This window comes from Cyprinodon tularosa, unplaced genomic scaffold, assembly GCF_016077235.1.
Source record: "Cyprinodon tularosa strain WSP-4 unplaced genomic scaffold, ASM1607723v1 ctg41, whole genome shotgun sequence".
Taxonomy (NCBI): Eukaryota; Metazoa; Chordata; class Actinopteri; order Cyprinodontiformes; family Cyprinodontidae; genus Cyprinodon; species Cyprinodon tularosa.
The window spans coordinates 986,752-1,006,497 of NW_024039130.1; the positions used below are offsets into that span (position 1 = coordinate 986,752).

A 19,746-nucleotide genomic window follows, 5' to 3' on the forward strand; every position below is an offset into this window, starting at 1 on the left:
CAAAACAACGGTGTTGGGATCTGGAGAAGTTCCACCTTTCTCCAGCAGAGTCCGCCGTGGATCCTCCTGAGCTGAGCCTTCGACACACCTGAGGCGCATCTCATCATCAGAGGATCCACCAGTATATAACCTGCCTTCAGACCTTGCCTCAACGCCGCAGTGTTTAATCCAGTTTGGTTAGCACCTGAGCCTAGCTTCTTCTGAGAACCTTTGTTGCTCCTGATTCTTGATTGGATTCTAATCCCTTTTTGCCTCTGCTTTCAGGAATCCAGTTTTCCCTTGTAAGCTCTGGATGAGCTTAATCTGCCGAGCCTGCCCTCTGAGCCAAACCTGAAGACTCTTCTCTGGATTCCCATGCAGCTCTGGACTAAGAGCTGGAAACCCAAAGCCAAGGTCTGCCCTCACGCTAGAAGTAAGACGCTAAAGCGGTTATTGGACTCTGCTGAACTAAACAGTCTCTGGACCCAACAGTTCCTCTCTCAAAGCCAAACCCGGACTCCTCAAGGTATAAACCTGAAACTCTCAAACTCAAACTCATCTGCTTCCAAGCTAACTGAACTGTCATCCTCACAGACTCCAGTGAACCTGCCCCCAGGCCTGAACCAGCTCCTGAGTTTATTCCATGTGCTTGTGCTCAATAAAACTTGTTAAACTTTTCATCTGTCTCCGTGGTGTTCTGCATACTGGGCTTTTCTGAAACCCATCATGACAAACGGTACCTTAAGATTTTTATGTTTTACTAAAAGTATGTGGACCTTAAATACGGATTTACATTTCCTTTAATATATTTATATATATATTTTGTAACTGTTTACATTTCCTTTCCTTTTAATATATCTATATATTTTTTATATATTTTTATTTTATTTTTATTTCACGGTAGCTGTTATGGAAGTCCCAAATCTCATTGTATCTGTCACAGAATATAATGACAATAAAGGCTTTTTGACTTTTTTTTTTTGATACTATTTTTAAACAGACCAACAAAAATGTGTTATGCAGCTACCACTTACTCTTGGCTCGGTGTGGAATGGGCACGGCTACATTCTTGCCACGATCGTAGTCTTGGGGCTTGGGTGGTGAGGCAGTGAACCGGCAGATACCGGGCTCTGATGGTGTGCTCATTGACGTCATACTGTCTGCATTGTCATTGGTACCTGTGGTCATCTGATCAGATGAGCTGTCAGATATAAAGCACTCTGTAATCTCAAATTTGGCATGTTGCAGGTGTTCCTCCAGCTTTGCATGCTCGTAGGCTCTTGCCAGTTCCTCATAGGTGGAGGAGGCGCTCTCTGTGGACACCATGCTGTTGCGCCCTTTATCTATGACATAGGAAAGGGACATTTTGTCCAGGCTTGTAAGCATCCAGTCCTCTACACAGTTTATGTGGTACATGTTAATGGCTGTAAGTGTCATTTCATGCTTGTACTAACCTGTGTCCTGTGAGAGGCTGGCACTATAGCTGTCACTCTCTGTGACAGTGATGCCATGCTGAGAACCAACTGTGCGCCAGTCTGAAGTGAGAGTGCGGGCTGGCGTAGAAGCCTGACACTTGGTCAGAGTCCACTGACTGGAGTATCGGTTTCTGATGCTGTGGGCTGACTTAACACTCTTCCGTGACACTGGGTCTGGTGGCAAAAATGGCACACTCATATAAACAGACTGAATTTACAGTAAAGAAAATAGATGGACATTAACAGAAAAAAACAATCCAAGAGAAATTTAACTTTGTGAACCAATATTTGTCCCCAGTGCCGTGACAAAAAGTTGAAATGTGACCAGAAATTGAGAAGAAAAGCAGAAATTTTCACAGTTGGTGTTTACACCAATTACTTTATGATAAATATTGCATTTGTACTAGAGGTTTTTGTTAAAATGAACAGTGATGGAGAAGAACACATACTGGTTCCTGGTCTGATGTCAGACATGTCTATCAAAGGACCTGTGTTTTGGATGAGGGCAGGGTGATGGACAGAAACACCAGTGCAGAAGCTCTGAGGATTCCCAGTTTGGTTGAACTCTGTGTCTGTCACAGGAATAGTAGCCTTGTCATCTCCTAAAACAGATAAAATAAACATAACTCTGCCAACTTAATTATCTCAGTTTATATAATATTTCATCCATTGACTGATTTGATGCAGTAATTATGTTAATATTGCACAACCATCACACTGTTTTTTTTCTCACCAATTTGCTTGATGCCTTCTTTGTCCTCAATTAGCAGCTGCACTCTGGGGATGTCAATGTGTAGCCGTGGGCCCTGAGGAGGTCCTTTCACTGGTGTGTCAAAGCTGCGGTTGTTTTTACTAATTCAAAGAAACAAGATAAGCATAGATGATCGTCTGTGAGTTTAAGAAAGTGGAAAGATCTGACTTTAAGGGAAAATATAACTTTTATATTTAGACACAATAAAACCATCTCACCTGATGAGCATCTCTGCCAGACTTTTAGCATCTAAAAAGAACAGATATATATAAACATATTAATTTAGCAATTAAAAATTTGCAACCAAAAATCTTGTTTTATTATTTTTATTATGTTAGACTAATCTCTTATAGGAACATCTCAATAGTTTTAAAGTGAGGCTTTCCTAAAACCTTTAGAAAACTGTCTTCAAACTTTCATGTTTTTTTAAATACACTGGTACCTCTAAGGCAGGGGTCATCCACCTTTTTATGGCTAAAGACCAATTCGAGGGTACTGAGTCATAGGAAGGGCTACCAATACTGACCCATGAAACATATTTTATTATTTCTTTTAACTTATTCTATTTAATACATTGTCATTATATTGTAAAATTTCAAAGTTAGCCCACTGAGTTGTTTTATTTTCAGAAGACTCTGAGGGCAGCCCATGTGGTTCTTGAGGGCCCTTTGGTCCCCGCGAGCCCCACATTAGTGACCCCTGCTCTAAGGTATTGGTCAAGTCCTACAAAACCAAATGCACCTGATAATTATAATGTATTTATTTTTTCATCAAAGAAATTAATAATAGTAAGGATGAGCCCCAAGTAGAAGCTGAACCCCCATATCTGAGTCTGTATTAAACCAAAATCGACACAGAAATATTCATAGCAATTTACGCTAAAGCTATCATCTTTTTTTACATTAAACCCTTCATTGTTTGTATAGAAAACTAAATTACACATCAGTCAATGTTTATTGATGTCTGCATTGAGAAAACAGCCTTTTGCAGACATTTGTGTCTTAGTTCATAGGAAATGAGTGCAAAAAATGTATTGAGCAGAAGGGTTTTAAACAATTAATCTCTGATTACTGTGTGCAATCCACCACCATTTCATCTAAATAAAATCATAAAAAGGTTTTAGTGAAGTATTAGTCAGTTTTATGTTGCAAAAAAAGGTAACTTTACAACTTTGAATAAAAAACAGATTCTTTACCAGACTGACAACTCTTGCCTAGACCCTACAATTCCTGGGTATAGAATTTCCCCCTTTGTTACTGCTGCTCAGGGATCAAAGTAGATTTTAAAAAATTACAGAGAGAACCTACATAATTGCCTTGTAATGCTCTGACAAAGCAGACCAAAATTTAATGAATATGCTAATTAAAATGTTGACATATTCAAAGGAAACATAAAAATGTTTTAATAACAATACATTAACATCATATTTAAATAGATAGAAATGAGAATCATGAGAAAGAAATATCCAAAGATCTATGTACCTTTTCATTTGGTGCTTTATCCAAAAATACACAGTATGCAATGAAATAATTCTTTGGATATAATTTATGGATTCCTTTTGATAGAAAATAAAGAATGCTTAGTAATACCTCTTGTGAGCTGGAAGAGATAAAAATCTTAATAGTTGGACAAAGGGGTTTTTAGCCTTGGCAGAGGATGATCAGCCACATAGTTTATTGAGTAGCGAGAGCAGGAAAAACCATACTGGGGAGAATAAACCATCAGTGTGGAGCATAAAGTGCAGACTCTGAGCTATGCGCATGCAAAGACACATTTCTGCACAAGCACAGCTGGACGATCAGTTTGTCAGGTTTCAGCATGCAGTACTGGACCATTCTTGGTTATTTTCTCCCCTGCCACTGCTGCTATGATCCATCTGTGTTCATGTAGAATGTGCAGCTCTGCACGCCAGGTGGGCTGCGTGACCAAACAAGCAGCAAGCAGTGGACGCAGCAGCACGGTTGATACTGGTTAGCAGATTACAGCACAATGATGCAGTTTTAACATCTGACTGACCACCTGCTAATTTTTATTTTTGTCTTGTCTTATTGAAGAAAACTCAAACCCATGACTAGTCATATTTTAGTCATCAAAGATCCATGGTTCGTTATCGTCATGAAAAAAAAGTGATTCAATGAAATAATTGAGATAAATAAGAAAACACTTTAGGAAAAAAAAGGAATGATGAAGGCATGACAGCAGTCTGAGATTGTTGTGGTTGGCCAAAAGTTGACTGCTAACCATGCTAAAATTAGGATCTCTATTAGATCTTCCTAACAGCTTAAAACTAAATAGCTGTTTTACTGATTTTAACGAGTCTGTCACATGTTTGATTATATTCAGTTCATATCATAAAGTGCATTGATTGGTTAGGAGAATGAAAACTGAATCCTCATTAAACAGATTTTCTCTTTTAATAAAAACTACAATATTTTGGCTTTTGAGTATTTGACAAAAAATTAAAAATAAAATAAAACAAACTTTGAGGTGTGTTAGAGCCTTAATCTATATGTAAAAAAAAAAAACCAAAAAAACAAAGAAGGATATTATTCCCAGAAAGTATTGCTTAAATCCTAAGCTATAAACGGTATTTTGCACATCATCAAAATTGCTTCCTTATACCTGTAACACTACAGTAAGATGCCAATGGCCATGGCTTTTTATAATGTTTGGATGCTTTGTCTTTTCTAACACATGCACTTACCCCGTAGTCTCTTCAGTCTCTTCTCTTTACGTTTCTTGCGAATGGCGACAAACAGCAGTGCAACACCAAGGGTGACCAGAATCACAGGACAGCCAATGGAAAATAATTTCTTCACATCGTCATTTCTTTCCAAGGGGGATTTAATAGGAGGAATCGTACCTGTACAAAACAAGAGAGATACTGGCTGCAGCTTCTTTTATGACTATATCAATACAGTTCACTACACTAAAAAGAAAAAAAAAAGTCGTGTCTTGATTTCATGTTTTCCTGTAAAATATGTATTCGATTATGGTATTATTGGTATTCTCTCTGTGCGTAAGGCTGCAGTGTCGAAACAGCTTAGACCAACAAGCAAAAAAATTATAATTATCTACTCACTGCCATCATAGTTTGGTGTTGAAAACTGAGAACTCTGGTTGCCACAGCCAGCACTGTTACATGCCTTCATCTTCAACTCATACCAGGTGCCTTCACGAAGTTCTGCCAAAAACACGTCTGTGGTGGCGTTGGTACGGACATTCTGCCATGTCCACATACCTGTAAAAATACAAACTCTTATTTCAGGTATTTTGTAGTTTACCATGGAAATCCATGGAAAATTTATATTTAAAACCTGTAAGATTAATAAACAACAACATCTTTAGCTAAACAAAAGTAAACAAAGACGGACCCATTGTCCTACCTTTTGGTCTAAATTCCAGTGTCATAGAGGTGATTGGACAGCCTCCACTGGCCCAACCCTGCAGGTTGAGGCGAGCGTGGGTGGAGTTAACGTAGGTGAAGATAGGCTGGTCCTTGTTGAACTGAGGTTCTATAAAAGTAAAATTGATATAAAAGGTAGTTTTACAACAAAGAAAAAGCTAATACAGGACATTTTTTCCCCTCCAGAGAGGAGTTTCATATGGGACCTGCCAACCACCAAACTCCAGCATGTATCTTAACTGGATACTTTTTTCTTCTGAGATTATATCGCATGTTTTTTGTGTGACAACATGGTCATGAAAAAAAAAATCAGTCTCCTTCATGAAGGCTGGACATTTGTATGTAGTTAATAGTTCTGTACAATTGCTTGAAGTCCCCCATGATATAGTGGTTTAAATATCTGACTGCAATCTGGGGGGGTTGTGTTAAGAACAACATTCAATGTAAAAACTTTGCAATTTGACAGGCAAGTTATAATGACTTCTTGCAGAAACCCCTGAATACGAAAGCAGCTGAAATAAAACAAACGTAATTGAATAAAATGGCATCCTTAGGATTCCTAAGTTAGGAATTTGGAATTTGTACTCAAGGATGAACTTTGAGTGGAGCTCCATCATTATTTTGTTGATAATGTACTTTTCCCACCCCCCCATGGCATAACAAAAGGAAGGAATGGATGAGTTGTAGCCTTGATGCACACATGGGTCCTCCTCTACTCCCTCCCTCTGTGCTTGCACAGTCTTTCTACAGTTTCTTCCCAGTTACCTTAGGAGAACTGCAATAGTTATCTTCATAACAGGTTGCTTATTTTTGGCTTTGATATTAGCTGCACGATAATATCAGAACACAGTCACATCATCATTATGGTGTTTTTTATGTATCTTTTATTTATTGTTTAACTTTATTTAAATCCTAATGTTTCTCCACTTCTGCCATTGAATGAATTGAAAAGAATATCAATATTTACTCTGGTATTTAGCAGATAGAAAACATTTTTGGTAACCATAACTGTCCTAAAACAGGAGGTGCTTGATCTCATTCAATGATAGAAAGTGAGAGAAATGGTTCTGTGTCTTTTCTTACAGTGTAATCATCTGGTTTCAATTATACAACTATTTACAACTCTAATCAGGTTATTGATTATCTCATATGCAAGTATCCAGAGAACTTGGCTATAGCCAGTAAATCACATCTATTTAACTGTGTTTTGCTTCCTCTGCTCACTTAATCTAGGAGTTATATCCGACAAAGCATTTCATATATTCATCTACTGTAGTTGTCAAAAACTAAAGGTAATTCTTTCCAACTTCTACATTTCTTTAATCATGACCACTGTCAATACTTTATGAAAATTTTGTTTCAGTAAAAAACTGACCTACCGGTATATGTGGAGACTTGGATATACTTAGCTAAACAATGTTAAAAGAGCAAGGTCAGAAGTGACTGAATACCATCACTTCTGAACATTGCTAATCTTTTCCCTATCATTTCCAAACCGACATTCTGTACCCTTCCTTTCCTGCAGCAAACTGCATTGTTGTAACTTTCCAAATATCATAATATTGGGAAATAAGAAACTAATTGAAATCCACCAATTGTGAAATTTTGGAAATGTGTGAGTGTACAATAACTCTGGAAATGTATTAATCAATAAAGCAACCTACAGTAACAAACACAGAAAGCTTGGCCACATGAGAGAGTTACACTTCTAAAGGGAACCTATCAAGCCTCGATTTAAACAAGTTAGGATAGGTCTACACACAACATAATTGTTACATTTTTTGCCCAAAAATAAAAATAAATCTCAGATAATACGTTTTCTATACGTTTTACTATTAAAGCATCTTTGAGAATTGCCTACTTTAGGGCTGTCACTTTTATGCAAATGAGTGTAGCTAAACAAGCCCCTCCCCTTTTATCTATATTAGGCTCAGCAGGGTATATAATATTTTTGAAACTGCTCATTTTCCAACAAAATATTTACTTTTTGAAAAAAATGGCTGCATGTTTTTCATCCTTATGGAAGAAGAAATAAATATTCCAAAAGATAATTTTGCATTCGTCTCATTAAATAAGTCTCAGTAAGAGAAGACATCTTGTCAGCACTTATTTTAATGTCTTAGTGCACAATACTTATATTATTGAACATCCTTAACAATAAAGTTACATGAAAAATGGATAAAACACCAGATTTTCAAAGGAAATTGAATACATTTTTTTTTACAACAGCATTGTTTACAGTTTTATATGAATATGTATACTTTTTATATATGTCTAACTCTTTTATGTCTTATTATAGATTACTTCAATATCTCATACTCTTACCTCGCCCATGGGTTTTCGCCTCAATGATCTCACTTATGCGTCCAGCTCCAACGCTGTTCTTAGCAGCCAACTTGACTTTATACCAGGTCCCACAGCGCAAGTTCTCAAGTTTAAATGAACGCTCAGTTGAACTAATGAAAACATCCTTCCATTCTTCTGTGTTATCTACTGAATACTGCAGCACAAAACCTGCACAAAAAGAAAAAAACATAATATTATTTAAAAATAGTTGACTTTATCTGTATGAGTTCAAGTAAACCTCCAATTCGAGAAAAATATAGCCTACCATGCTTCTTTTTTGTAATTATTTTTCCTTCTGACAGATTTGTTTAAATTACAAATTTGTGGAAAAATGCAGTAAAGTGCAGTAACTAAAAAGTAATGTAATCCTTTCTACACATGATATTGGTACATTTACTGTCCACCAGATGGCAATGAAAGACTAGCCTTTCAGTGAAGCAGGAATACACTGCAAAATGTTGCTGCTTTCCATCTATGCCGCCATTAGTTACCTACAAACCCAAAGCCTGGGATGGTGCTGACTGAGCATCTATGCAAATGTGGGATTGCAATATGGGGACTGTTTTTATAATCAGTGTCCTTGCAGAGCCAGCTCCCTCCTGCTCTGAGAATCCTTCCATGTAACCCTCCGTCTGTCTTGGTTCCTCATCATCTGAATGCAATTATACACATTTGAATGTGTCTTTTCTGCATCCATATTCTTTTTACTGTCGGTTTACCCCCACTTTCACTCAAACATATGGTATGAGATCCTCTAAAGCATTGCATTGGTTGCTAAATTTGATCTGTATTTGGAAGTTTTAAGTTGTGTCAAAGAACCTCACACTACAGCCAAAAAAAGAAATGCAGTAAAAGACAAACTTGAAACTGATTTGAAAATTATACTGGTTTTACCAGCTTAAACGTTTTGTAAATCTAGAAACCAGTGCATTTTCTTTTCTTCACTATGCACACTGAATGGAAAACTCAGACCAAGGATAAATGTTGCAGGTTCAAATGTAGGAATATTGCAGAAATGTCTCTTTGCAGAAGGCCTTATAGACAGGCAAACATAGAAATGGTGCACATATATATATATATATATATATATATATATATATATATATATATATATATATAGAGCGAGAGAGAGAGAGAGAGAGAGAGAGAGAGAGAGAGAGAGAGAGAGAGAGAGAGAGTACCAAGTCAGGAGTACCATTTTTTGATGTAAAATCTGCATGTCGATTTTGCACGTCTATTTTGTATTACTTCACATTTGTATGTGCAAAACACATTCACCACATATTGGTGACTAGTATGTACAGAGTTTTTGTACAGATTTTTATATTATGAAATTGTTAATCAAATAATATGATTTTTTAAATATATTTTTATTCAGCATTTCACGCCATCCCATAATGCACAAAATAGTGCTCCGGATGTAGCTATATAGTAAGCTAAGAATTTTCTGTACGAGCTGATGTGTGATATGTCATCTATAGGTAGACAAAACAAGCAGTATGAAATCAGGCAGATGAATCTGCAACACTCCCACCACCCCTTATCCTGATAAATAGAATGAACAAAGACAGCAGCTGAAAATTCATTTGCATGCATGCCTATTCAACTACACACACAGCAGCCTTACGCACAAAGGGCTCACCAATAATACCATAATCAAACAGACACACATTTTACAGGGAAACATAAAAGCAAGACACCACTCAATGAATTAATAGACCAAAATGAATGCTGAAAATGTGAAACGAAAAAGACACATTAAAGCATACAGCGATATATGACTAATAGACAGTAAAAATCGAGAGGTTCACTTCAAACAATTAGAATATCAATATTTATGTGGTAATTCAATTTAAAAATGGGGTTCATACCTTATATAAAGTATATTCATAACATAGTGTTTTATTATTCCTCCTTATTCTAACTGATTAATTGCTTAGAGTGAAATAAAACCCTAAGTTCAGTTTCTCAGTAAACTAGAATATTATAATATTATAATATTATAATATCACACAATACCAATAGAAACTAATTACAGAATTTTCTGCCCTTTGAAACGTATGTCCACATAGAGAGCATTATACACCCATTGTTAGGCAGGGCTCCTTTTGCTTGAGTCTGATGTAGTTGTGGAAGTGATCAGTCTGGCTTTGCAGAGGTATATAGGAGGCACATTGTTAGTTTTATGTCAATCATCTTCCTCTTGACAATATTCCATTTATTCTTTGTAGGTTTTAGTTGATTATGGTGACAAGTTAGTGAAATGCCATATTGTTTAAACAGTGGCCTATTGTGACTATGAGGTTTTGAAGAATGTTTGCTGTAAAGTCTTCCCAATGATTTCTTTTTTAACAAAATATTTCCCCGTCATATATTATATATATATAAGTTTCTTATACATAAAATCTAAGGTGTTTATTTTCCGGTAAATTAATCTGTATAAGCTATACAAACCCATTCATATGTAAGACTGTTATTTAAAAGTATAAATATTTTTGTTGGTATGTTAAGTGAAACACATAGATTGCACACTGGTCAATTTTTTTCAGGTCTTAAGTTTTTGTTAATTAAGATTATTTTTTAATCTGCAACTAATGAAAACAGAACTGTATTGGATCGGGGTGATCTAAAAACAAATAACTACACATCGTATTTCTCTTTTAAAGAATACTGTACATATGCATAAGTCCTTTTCCTACCTAAATTATGTTGACAACAAATCACAAGTCATTTACCCTTACATCTTGAAATAAGTGTCTGACTAAAACCAAAGATAAATATTTTCTAAACAAATTTAGCTGTGTGTTTTACCCATGTAGTTTGCATAAAATAGCAGTGAATACCAAGGTAATTCACAGTATTAATATAAAGAGTAAACCCTAATTCTAATGTTACTAAGAATATGACAAATACCACTTTAAATACAAATGCTAACACAATATGAATGAAAATGTATTTCATAGCAGACCTCAAGATAATTTATGAGTTAGCTAATGCAATAGCGCTAAGAATGTCACTGAATGGACATTCAGTGTTCAGTCTCCTAGACATAACTCTGGGCTCAGCTTTTACTGTGAATAAATGTGTGTCCTCCCTTTGACATGAGATCTGGCTCAGAGAGTTCATCTGCTTAACTGTTTCTTTCCCAAACAGAACCACCTGAGTAGCAGGCAATATTTATAGACCCATGCTTCTATATTTTGTATGTCTGCTTCCAATCAACCTGTCGAGAATCCCAATCAACCTCGACAGAAGGCTGCTCAGACAGAGCCTGGTTCTGCTGAAGGTCTCTTCCTGTTAAAAGGGAGTTTTTCCTCTCCACTGTTGTATCTATGCACAGTGTGAGGGATTGCACTAGAGTCATTGGCCTCATGCAAAAAGTGTTCGTACAAAAAAAATATTGTTCTTAGATCCTTTGTATATGTAATTCAGGAGAAAATATTTAATTCATCAGTGTTTTCCTATTTCTAATCTTCTCTCAGGTATGAACAAATTCTTATGCAATCAGTCAGGTGTATTCCAAACCTAGTTTTTCACTAAATTTATGTTTGCTGTTGCTTAGGAGCAATTGTCAATTTTATTAGGCTGTATCATTAAACATTGTGTAATTAATATTAATATTAATGAGGACCAAAAATCTTAGATCTATGGTTGAGCCACTTGTCTGAAAGTAGAAAGTATTTATTTACTTGCTGTGTTTTTGTCTAATCTTAACTTGCCGTATAGCTAATACCAATTACTGTCCATTAGCAGAAAAGAAAGTGTGTTCCTGTGTATCATTAACCTGACAACAGCCAGATGCATGTCTCGCTCCGCCTAGCTCCACTCACATACATCTGGGACAACGCTCATTGAAAGTGATTTCCCCAACCGAATTTATGGTCTGGCCAATCAGGACGCAGGGCGTTGTGTCCTGCATGTGACGTAGTGGAGAAGCGAGTTCTGTAAGTCATTCGTCTATACTTTTTTGGTTGGCTTCTTTTTTTAAAATAAGTCTGCTGTGCACAATGTTGCCTTTTATCCGCACATTTTCATGGCACAAACGACATTGATCATTTACCGACATTGCGCTGATTCCACTGTTGCTATATCCAAGATGTCGGCTGTTCTGTTTTGTTTTTTTTCATGCGTAGCTCTCACAGCGTCACGGGGTAGCTTCGGTGTGAGTGGTTGAAATAGCACATCGATAAAGATGACAGACAAGTGGCTTATCCAATCATATGCAAGGAGTTTTGATAAGGCCCAGCCTTCAGTAAAGGCAATTCCTATGGCGGTGTCCCAGATGTATGTGAGTGGAGCTAGGCGGAGCGAGACATGCATCTGGCTGTTGTCAGGTTAGTGTATCATTGCCTTTTAATAAACTTTTAGGAATTTCATGACCTCTATTTAAAACACAAGCTCTTAACTTAAATAATTATGCAGTGGAACAATTTATCTGTACTTTTTTACAAAAAAAGGACAATTAACCGACCCAATTTAACATTAGAACTGAAATTAAATAAACTAAACATGAGAGCTAATATACGACCTGGCCAAATCTGGATGGATTATTTCATTTTGAATATATATCTTAAAATACCGTAAATTCTCTAATATTGGCCTGTATTCCAATAGCGGCCGGGACTCTAACATTGGCCGGTCTCGCTGTCAGAGGAGGTAAATAATGGCCGGTCTCTAATACAGGCCGGGGCTATGAACGTTTTTTCTGGGCATACCTCAACATTATACTTGTGGTAGTAAGTAACATACAAGTACCACAGCCCTGCGCAGCTGGACGACAGGCCCTGACTGCTGCCCGTCTGCGCGAGGAAGAGAACAGACACGCAGCAGAACAGGAGGAGCGCGAGTGATGAGGAGATTAAAGGGAGAGATGAAGAGGAGGAGAAAAACTGAGGAGGAGAATTAAACAGAATTGGAGGATTTTTTTTTTTTTTTTACTTCAAACCAAGCGAGACATGGTAACTGTACTTTTTCAATAAATGAACCTAGTGTTTTATAGGTTCAAATAGACGCAAAATCTCATTTTTATTCATTCCACTGGTAGTCTGTTTTGCTCAAATAGCAATAGAGGCCTGTCTCTAATTCTGGCCTCTATCCAATAAAGGCCTGGACCGCGATGCACTTGAGTGAAATAAAGGCCCGGGCCTATATTAGAGAATTTACGGTAAGTATTTTGCAGTTTGAGAAATATTGCGAAGAACATTGACAAACTTGGTTTTGCCATGTCTTGGCACTGATGACTGGCTTCATTATTCATTCCATTCACCTGTCTACTCTGCCCGGTTGCTCATTACCGCTCATCTGATCTACCTGCTCCTGCCTCTATTTAAAGTACTCAACCCAGCTGACCTAGGGTCAGATTATCTTGTTCTTGTTCTCGAGGGCTAGTGGAGAGAGGATTTTTAGCGCTCCATAGTGTTTCTGATTATCTGACCTGTTCTGCCTCTCATCCACTATGCATGCCTGTACCAGTCTGATCTCAGTGGAGAGAATGGCTTTTAGCATACCATAGTGTTTCTGATTTCCTGATCCTGACATGATATGCCTCTCATCCACTTGCGTGCCTGTTACTGTCTGATCTCACTGGAGAGAGTGGCTTTTAGAGTACCATAGTGTTTTTGATTTCCTAATCCTAACCCGATCTGCCTCTCAACCACTGAGCCTGGCTGTTCCCGTCTGAACGGTTTGCCTGAACTGTCTTTGGACTCATGGACCTCTGAGCCTGCATGTTCCTATTCTGATCTATATGCCTGACCTGGCTTCAGACTCCTGCATGTTATCCATCGCTGCAGCATCTGGGACACTCTGGGGGCTGCCTGCTGCATCTTGTTGACAGCCCACTGGCTGGATACTACCGTGTTTTTTGGAGATGAACTGAACTGTTAAAGCAATTTAGTGACTCACGTTCTTTTCTTCCTCCATTAGATTTACGTGGTCACTAACCTTTCTTTAAACAGAGTTTCCAATGATAAACTGCCAAGCCGCTGATACCATGCCCGCTCAGTTTAATAAATGCTTTGAATTATCCGACTGTCTGTCTCTCGTTGAATTTTGGGTCCTTCTGTTCCGGAAACATGACTTGTTTTTTTAAAATATTTTTTAAATAGCATCTTGTGTCACGCTCATCAAGGCAGTCTGTTGCCATGTCATTTCATTTAAATTAATCCTTGTTTATGTTCAACCAAAACAAAGAGACTTAATATTTTGGTAGGGTAACTCGCCTCTGATGGAGCTGCCTCCATTGTCCCCTGGAATCCAGGCAAGGGTAATAGAAGAGGTGGAGGTGGTGGATACTGTCAAACGAGGCTGATCTGGAGGCACTATGAAAGAGCAAAGAGAGGTCAGTGCACAAAATGTCTGTAAATACAATACCACACAAAACTGAATATACCCCTCACAGTCCTATACATACTTTATAACATCTTGTCATGGGACAATACTTATTGGCTTTGTTATTACACAAAATGTGTAATTTTTGGGTTAGGACCTGTCTGAATTAATCAAATTAGAATTTTGCTGTCAACATTTTTATGTTTTTGCATTGAGAGATATGGAGAGTGTGATGATAGACATGGTCTGGAGATGTATAGTAGGCCTGTGTGTGTGTGTACTAAAAGGAGATTTTGCAGAATGTTTAGTAGTATTCATTGATACTGTAGCAAAATCATATTAGACATTTACATCATATGATGCACCTCTTGCCTCCACAAATAGTTTACATTGACTTTCTTGCATTAGCAAGAAATTTTTCTTCATATATTTGGAAAAAAGATTTTAATTTTTACTTCTGTAACAACATCCTACAGCTGACACAGCATAAACAGATATTGTAATTTATTTCCCAGTGCTTGGGTTTTACTGGTCCTTCAATTCTGCTGCTCAACTCTCTGTTAGCAGAACTTTGATCTCCAAACTGGTTAAGTCTCTCTTCTTGGTCTTCAGGGCCAAAAAGAGAGACTTAACCAGTTTAGAGGTCAAACAGGTTAGGTCTTCAGTTAGGTCTTTCATTTATTGTTCTAGGACACCACCAGTCAGGCCTGTGTTCACAGAACAATATATGAAAGTCCATATATAATTTCATTAAACACTTTATTGCCCAGTACAATAAATATATTCTGATTGCAAAACAACTGGTTAAGCACATCTTTAGACCTAAAACCAATTGAGCTTCTGTGGAGTCGTCAAAAAAAGTGGTGAAGCACAAGGTCTGCAACATTGCCCTACTAAGTTATGTTGTCACTGGTAATGTAAATTAGGGAGATACTAAGTTTGTTGCTAGTGGTTAAAACACTAATGGGTCTGGGATGACTTATTTTGAAGAGAAACTTTACACTGAGTACTATACATTGCTATAATACAAGTGCCATATTATGAAATTTTAGTTTTTTCTCTTGAAAAATATAAAATCAAAGATAAGTCTAGATACTTTAAATGGCATGTTTGATAGATGATAGATTATTTTTAAAAAGTCAAATATTCCAACTGAAATCATACGTTCATACCTTGCACTAAAAGATTGACTATTATGGTGTCGAAGCCCAACGTGTTGGTGGCTGTGCATGTGTAATAACCAGAGTCTTCAGCTTTCACAGATCGCAGCACTAGTGTTCCATTGGCCAGAATTAAGCGCTGTCCATCGACAGACACTGGGATCGCTGTATCCTCACTAAAAGAAAATAAGAAACATTATCGACAAATAATAGTAACAAATTCATATCAAAGTGCCCCACCATTTGATTGAACTTTTCTATTACAACGGTCCAAAGCAGAAAGCTAAAAACATTTTCTGTTTTAATTATTTTAAGGACTTAACCACATATTACATGAATAATTACTTTTATGTAATTAAAAGATGATCACCTGTCTTTCGTCCATTTTATTGAAGGTGTTGGTTCACCCACAGAACTACAAGGCAGACGCACCTCCTTCATCCATGGAGTGGTTACTGTACCGCCAAATGATAGGATTTTGGCAGGAGCTGTTCAAAAATGTAAAGATGAATGTAGAATCAAATGAAAGGGTTTATTTTACATAAATGCAAAAATGGCTAAAGGTAATCCAATACAGCAGCATGCACATCTATAAGCACCCCTGGCATATATGTGTGAAAGCATTAAAATAAAGCAATCTTTTCTTGTAGTAGCACAAACTCAAATGAAAAGCAAAAGAGTACAATTCCAAAATTTAATTTGAGTATTTACTTAATTAAAAAAATTTATACAAAAAGCAATATTTGTTATTAATGGGCCACAGATATAGGTGTTCTTAGTGTTAATACTTTGTTCAGCATTTTTTTGCTTATGGTAGACACTTTATAACAGTTTTCAAAGTTGTATGCTCTCTTATTTTATGCTCAGCCAAGTTTTTTTTTACTATAATTTAGTGAGCTGACTGGCACTGTCATAGAGAAGGCTTAAAATTTAAAAAGTGAAGAACTAATTTGTTTATTTGGTTACTTTATTGCATAATTCTGTTATAACATTCTAAAAATAATGAACCTAACAATGTTTTTTAGCTTCTTCGAGAGCACCATGGTATTATGCGATTAGACAATGTTTCCATTGTTTATCAGTGAATTTTCTTAAATACTGTACTGAGCATCCTGAAAATGTTTAAAAAAAACATTATCTCAGATTTTTAAGACATGTAGTTTAAAATGTTGTGTTACCCATAACATTAAAGAAAGAAAGATTATAAGAGGGAAGAAAGACAGAAGATAGAAAACAATAGCCTCTATTTTCAATGCTACTCCATCAGCTTTTCTTTCTTTTTCTTCTCCATTCTTGGTGTCTTAATGGCTGTGCTCTTGTGCACTTGTGTTAAGGTTAATTTAAGTACTGAGTGTGCTAGCCTGGAGGAAACAGTTTTTTCTAACAGCTGCTGATCAGATGACCCAAGCACCCACACTAACACGCTGAAAATCCTTTAGCGATCAGAGGAATGAAGAGGTAAAGAAAGGGGTAGTTCATTCATACATCTTTATTCTACATTAGGATCTAAAAGCCTATTGATTAACTGTAACTGACATGCTCACTTCCTGAACCCTGCCTCTGTCTGGTGTAGCTTAGTCTACTCCTGTTGAGTACTCTCCTTGTTTCCTTTTTGTCTTCCTCTTGTTACTTTTCCAGCTGTTTGTCTTCCCCCTGATCATCTTGTTGGCTGGAGGCATTTTATTTGCACCTTGAACTCTTAAATCATTGGATACCGTTATGAAGTCTTAACAGGCAGCAATACAAAAATCAATCAAGAAGTGAGCCAATTGAGGGACAAAGTGAGAAGAAGTTGAGTGATATTAGGAAAAAACATCCTTCAGGAAACTGGCTTTTATTCCTAACCTAGTAAGAGGTTTGAAGAGCAGCAACCACTCCAGCATTAATAGTGTCACAGTGGTTTATACAAAGGTACAAACAGTTAAAAGAACAATCAACCCAATAGACTCAAATGAAATATGTCATAAATACCTAAATAATCCCCTTTTATTTTTAATTGCACAAATAATGACAACTTTCTGCTACCTATTTTTAAAAAACACATCTGTTAATTATAGACTTGTAGGTGAATGATTTAAAGGATGCTGTCCAAAACATAATTCATAATTTTAGACAAGATTTATGTATGCTTTTACTATTTGATTAATAATTTTAACACCCTCCAGTCTCTTTTTTTTTTCTTTTTTTTAAAAGATGGCAAATGTTTTTAATGATGAACAAGATACATAATTTTGCTAGTATAATACTACTTACGCTTGGTTTGAGGGGTATTGTTGAGTAACTAGTTTCTACATTCTTTTTACTCAAAGAGACCAACTGATTAATTCCTGCAGACTTGTGTCTGAAACAAAAATGCAAAATCTAAGAAAAGCTAAGTATATGCTGAGGTCCTACAGTACTTCCTACATATACAATTAATTTCAATGAGATGAAAGAGAAAATCCTAAGTGAACATTTTGTATGCCTTAATGGAATGTAGTACTATGTAGTGCTACCTCTCATCCCTTTCTTGCTGCTCATCGTCAGTCAGTTGGCTTATAAAGGACTACTTCATTTTCCCTTACCCTCTAGAACAAGAAACATAGCTATTGGAGTGATGCTGAGGAATATTAAGTTGTACTAAACATCATTCTTATTAAGCTAAACAATGGTGTAGAACTACAGTTGGCTGGCTATGAGCAGCTTGTAAGTAAACACTGTGACTCAAGACTCAAAGAAAGCAGATAGTCTGATAATATAATTACTAATGTCAGTTTTCAATTTTCTGTGTTAGTCTATGAATACCAGAGAAGCAACATCAGATATTTTGCTCTATACCTTTAGAAATACTTGACAAAAATTTGTATATTGCATAATAATATTAAATAAGTTGTTAAAATGTAGAGTCTTTAATCCATGTTTTCAATTAACTGGGAAGTACTGTGGAGGACATTTGATATAATGAAGCTCTGAACTATGAACCCAAAGCGGCTGAACTATGTCAACATGACATAAAAGGACTCACCCTTGGCAGCTGGCTCCACGGTAACTTTGTCACTAAAGTTTCCACGGCCCGCAGTGGTGACAGCAGCAGCCCAGATCAGGTACTGCTGTCGGTGGTTCAGGTGGGTGATTCGATAAAGTAGGAGTTCTGGATTAGCTTCATACTCACTTGGAAGCTAAAAAAAATACAGACAAAAACAAAGAGTGCATAAGCTTTCAATCTGGGCACATACTTATCTGTGCTTTGGAGAATGAACATGTAAGTGTTTGTATGATTGGATGAATGTGCTCTACTGAAGTTGTCTTTAACCATGGTCTCCTGGAGCAAAAGTCTTGCATGTTTTAGGGGTTTCCTTGCCTCATTCTATCAGATTTAAATCAATTAATCATAACTAGTGTTGCACCGATACCGATACCAGTATCGAACAGGGCCCGATACAGCACTAAAATGGTGGTATCGGTGAGTACCAACAAATAGGGCAACGATACCATTTTGACAGCCAAAAATTTATTTATCTATTGTCACCCATTCCAGGTAGGCAATAAAAAGTTTCACTAGATTTACTGTGTATTAGTCTTCTTCCTGCTTCACAAAGGTAGGCAGCAGCTTGACAAAGCCATGACGACAATTATTTTACATCCAAGTAGTATGCAGTTCTTCATATATATACACACACACATCATTTTCAAACAGATGGTATCAGTGTGGTATTGGTATCGCCAATACTGCACAGCCAGGTATTGGGTATCGGTATTAGGGCCAAAAAAATGGCATTGGCGCAACACTAATCATGACAAAAGTCTGTATCCTTTAAGAGCTGCTGAGAAGGTAATGCAATTGCATAGATTTGGTGTAATGGAGCAGATAGAAATCACAAATATGTAGGATTGAGTCTGGATGACAATGTGCTTTTTACTGTTTTACCTAGTTTGCATAGCTAGGTCATCTCAATTGGATTTGAATCTGACCACTGAATCAAGATACTGGATGTTTATAGTTGTTCTGCTAGGATCTGAAACTCAACCACAGTCTAGTCTTACAAAATTGTCATGTTTTGAGCCACATCCATCCCTACTGACTCTGATCTGCTTCCCAGTGAAAGCTGAAAAAAAAACATTCCCATAGCACAATTCTTGCATCACTTAAAGACATAGTGGAGGATTTGGGCGAATTTTTGAACTACTTATTAAAAAAAAAATGCACATGCACAACCCTGCCCTGTTCTTGAGAGAGAACATCTATAATCACGTGCAAGAGCATGCACATGCCCATTTCCCCTTGTGTATGCCCTGTTTAAAAGTTGCTGTATGCATCCA

The 19,746-nt window shown here is 36.8% G+C and overlaps 1 protein-coding gene across 2 annotated transcripts in view; it reads right to left on the bottom strand.

The window, feature by feature from the left end:
• LOC119792101 (Down syndrome cell adhesion molecule-like protein 1 homolog) overlaps nucleotides 1-19,746 on the bottom strand; it is a 139,105-nt gene that overhangs the window by 8,376 nt on the left and 110,983 nt on the right. The window contains exons 22-34 of one of the 2 annotated variants that reach the window (XM_038298569.1): nucleotides 18,452-18,605; nucleotides 15,818-15,935; nucleotides 15,460-15,623; nucleotides 14,179-14,277; nucleotides 7,937-8,125; nucleotides 5,592-5,720; nucleotides 5,288-5,446; nucleotides 4,910-5,068; nucleotides 2,424-2,454; nucleotides 2,188-2,306; nucleotides 1,943-2,056; nucleotides 1,434-1,628; nucleotides 1,014-1,322 (exon numbers count right to left, since the gene is read on the bottom strand). In XM_038298569.1, coding sequence (XP_038154497.1) covers nucleotides 1,014-1,322; nucleotides 1,434-1,628; nucleotides 1,943-2,056; nucleotides 2,188-2,306; nucleotides 2,424-2,454; nucleotides 4,910-5,068; nucleotides 5,288-5,446; nucleotides 5,592-5,720; nucleotides 7,937-8,125; nucleotides 14,179-14,277; nucleotides 15,460-15,623; nucleotides 15,818-15,935; nucleotides 18,452-18,605 — 1,939 coding nt within the window. Of the gene's footprint in view, nucleotides 1-1,013; nucleotides 1,323-1,433; nucleotides 1,629-1,903; nucleotides 2,057-2,187; nucleotides 2,307-2,423; nucleotides 2,455-4,909; nucleotides 5,069-5,287; nucleotides 5,447-5,591; nucleotides 5,721-7,936; nucleotides 8,126-14,178; nucleotides 14,278-15,459; nucleotides 15,624-15,817; nucleotides 15,936-18,451; nucleotides 18,606-19,746 lie in introns of both variants that reach the window. The other variant, XM_038298568.1, reaches the window with a different exon arrangement.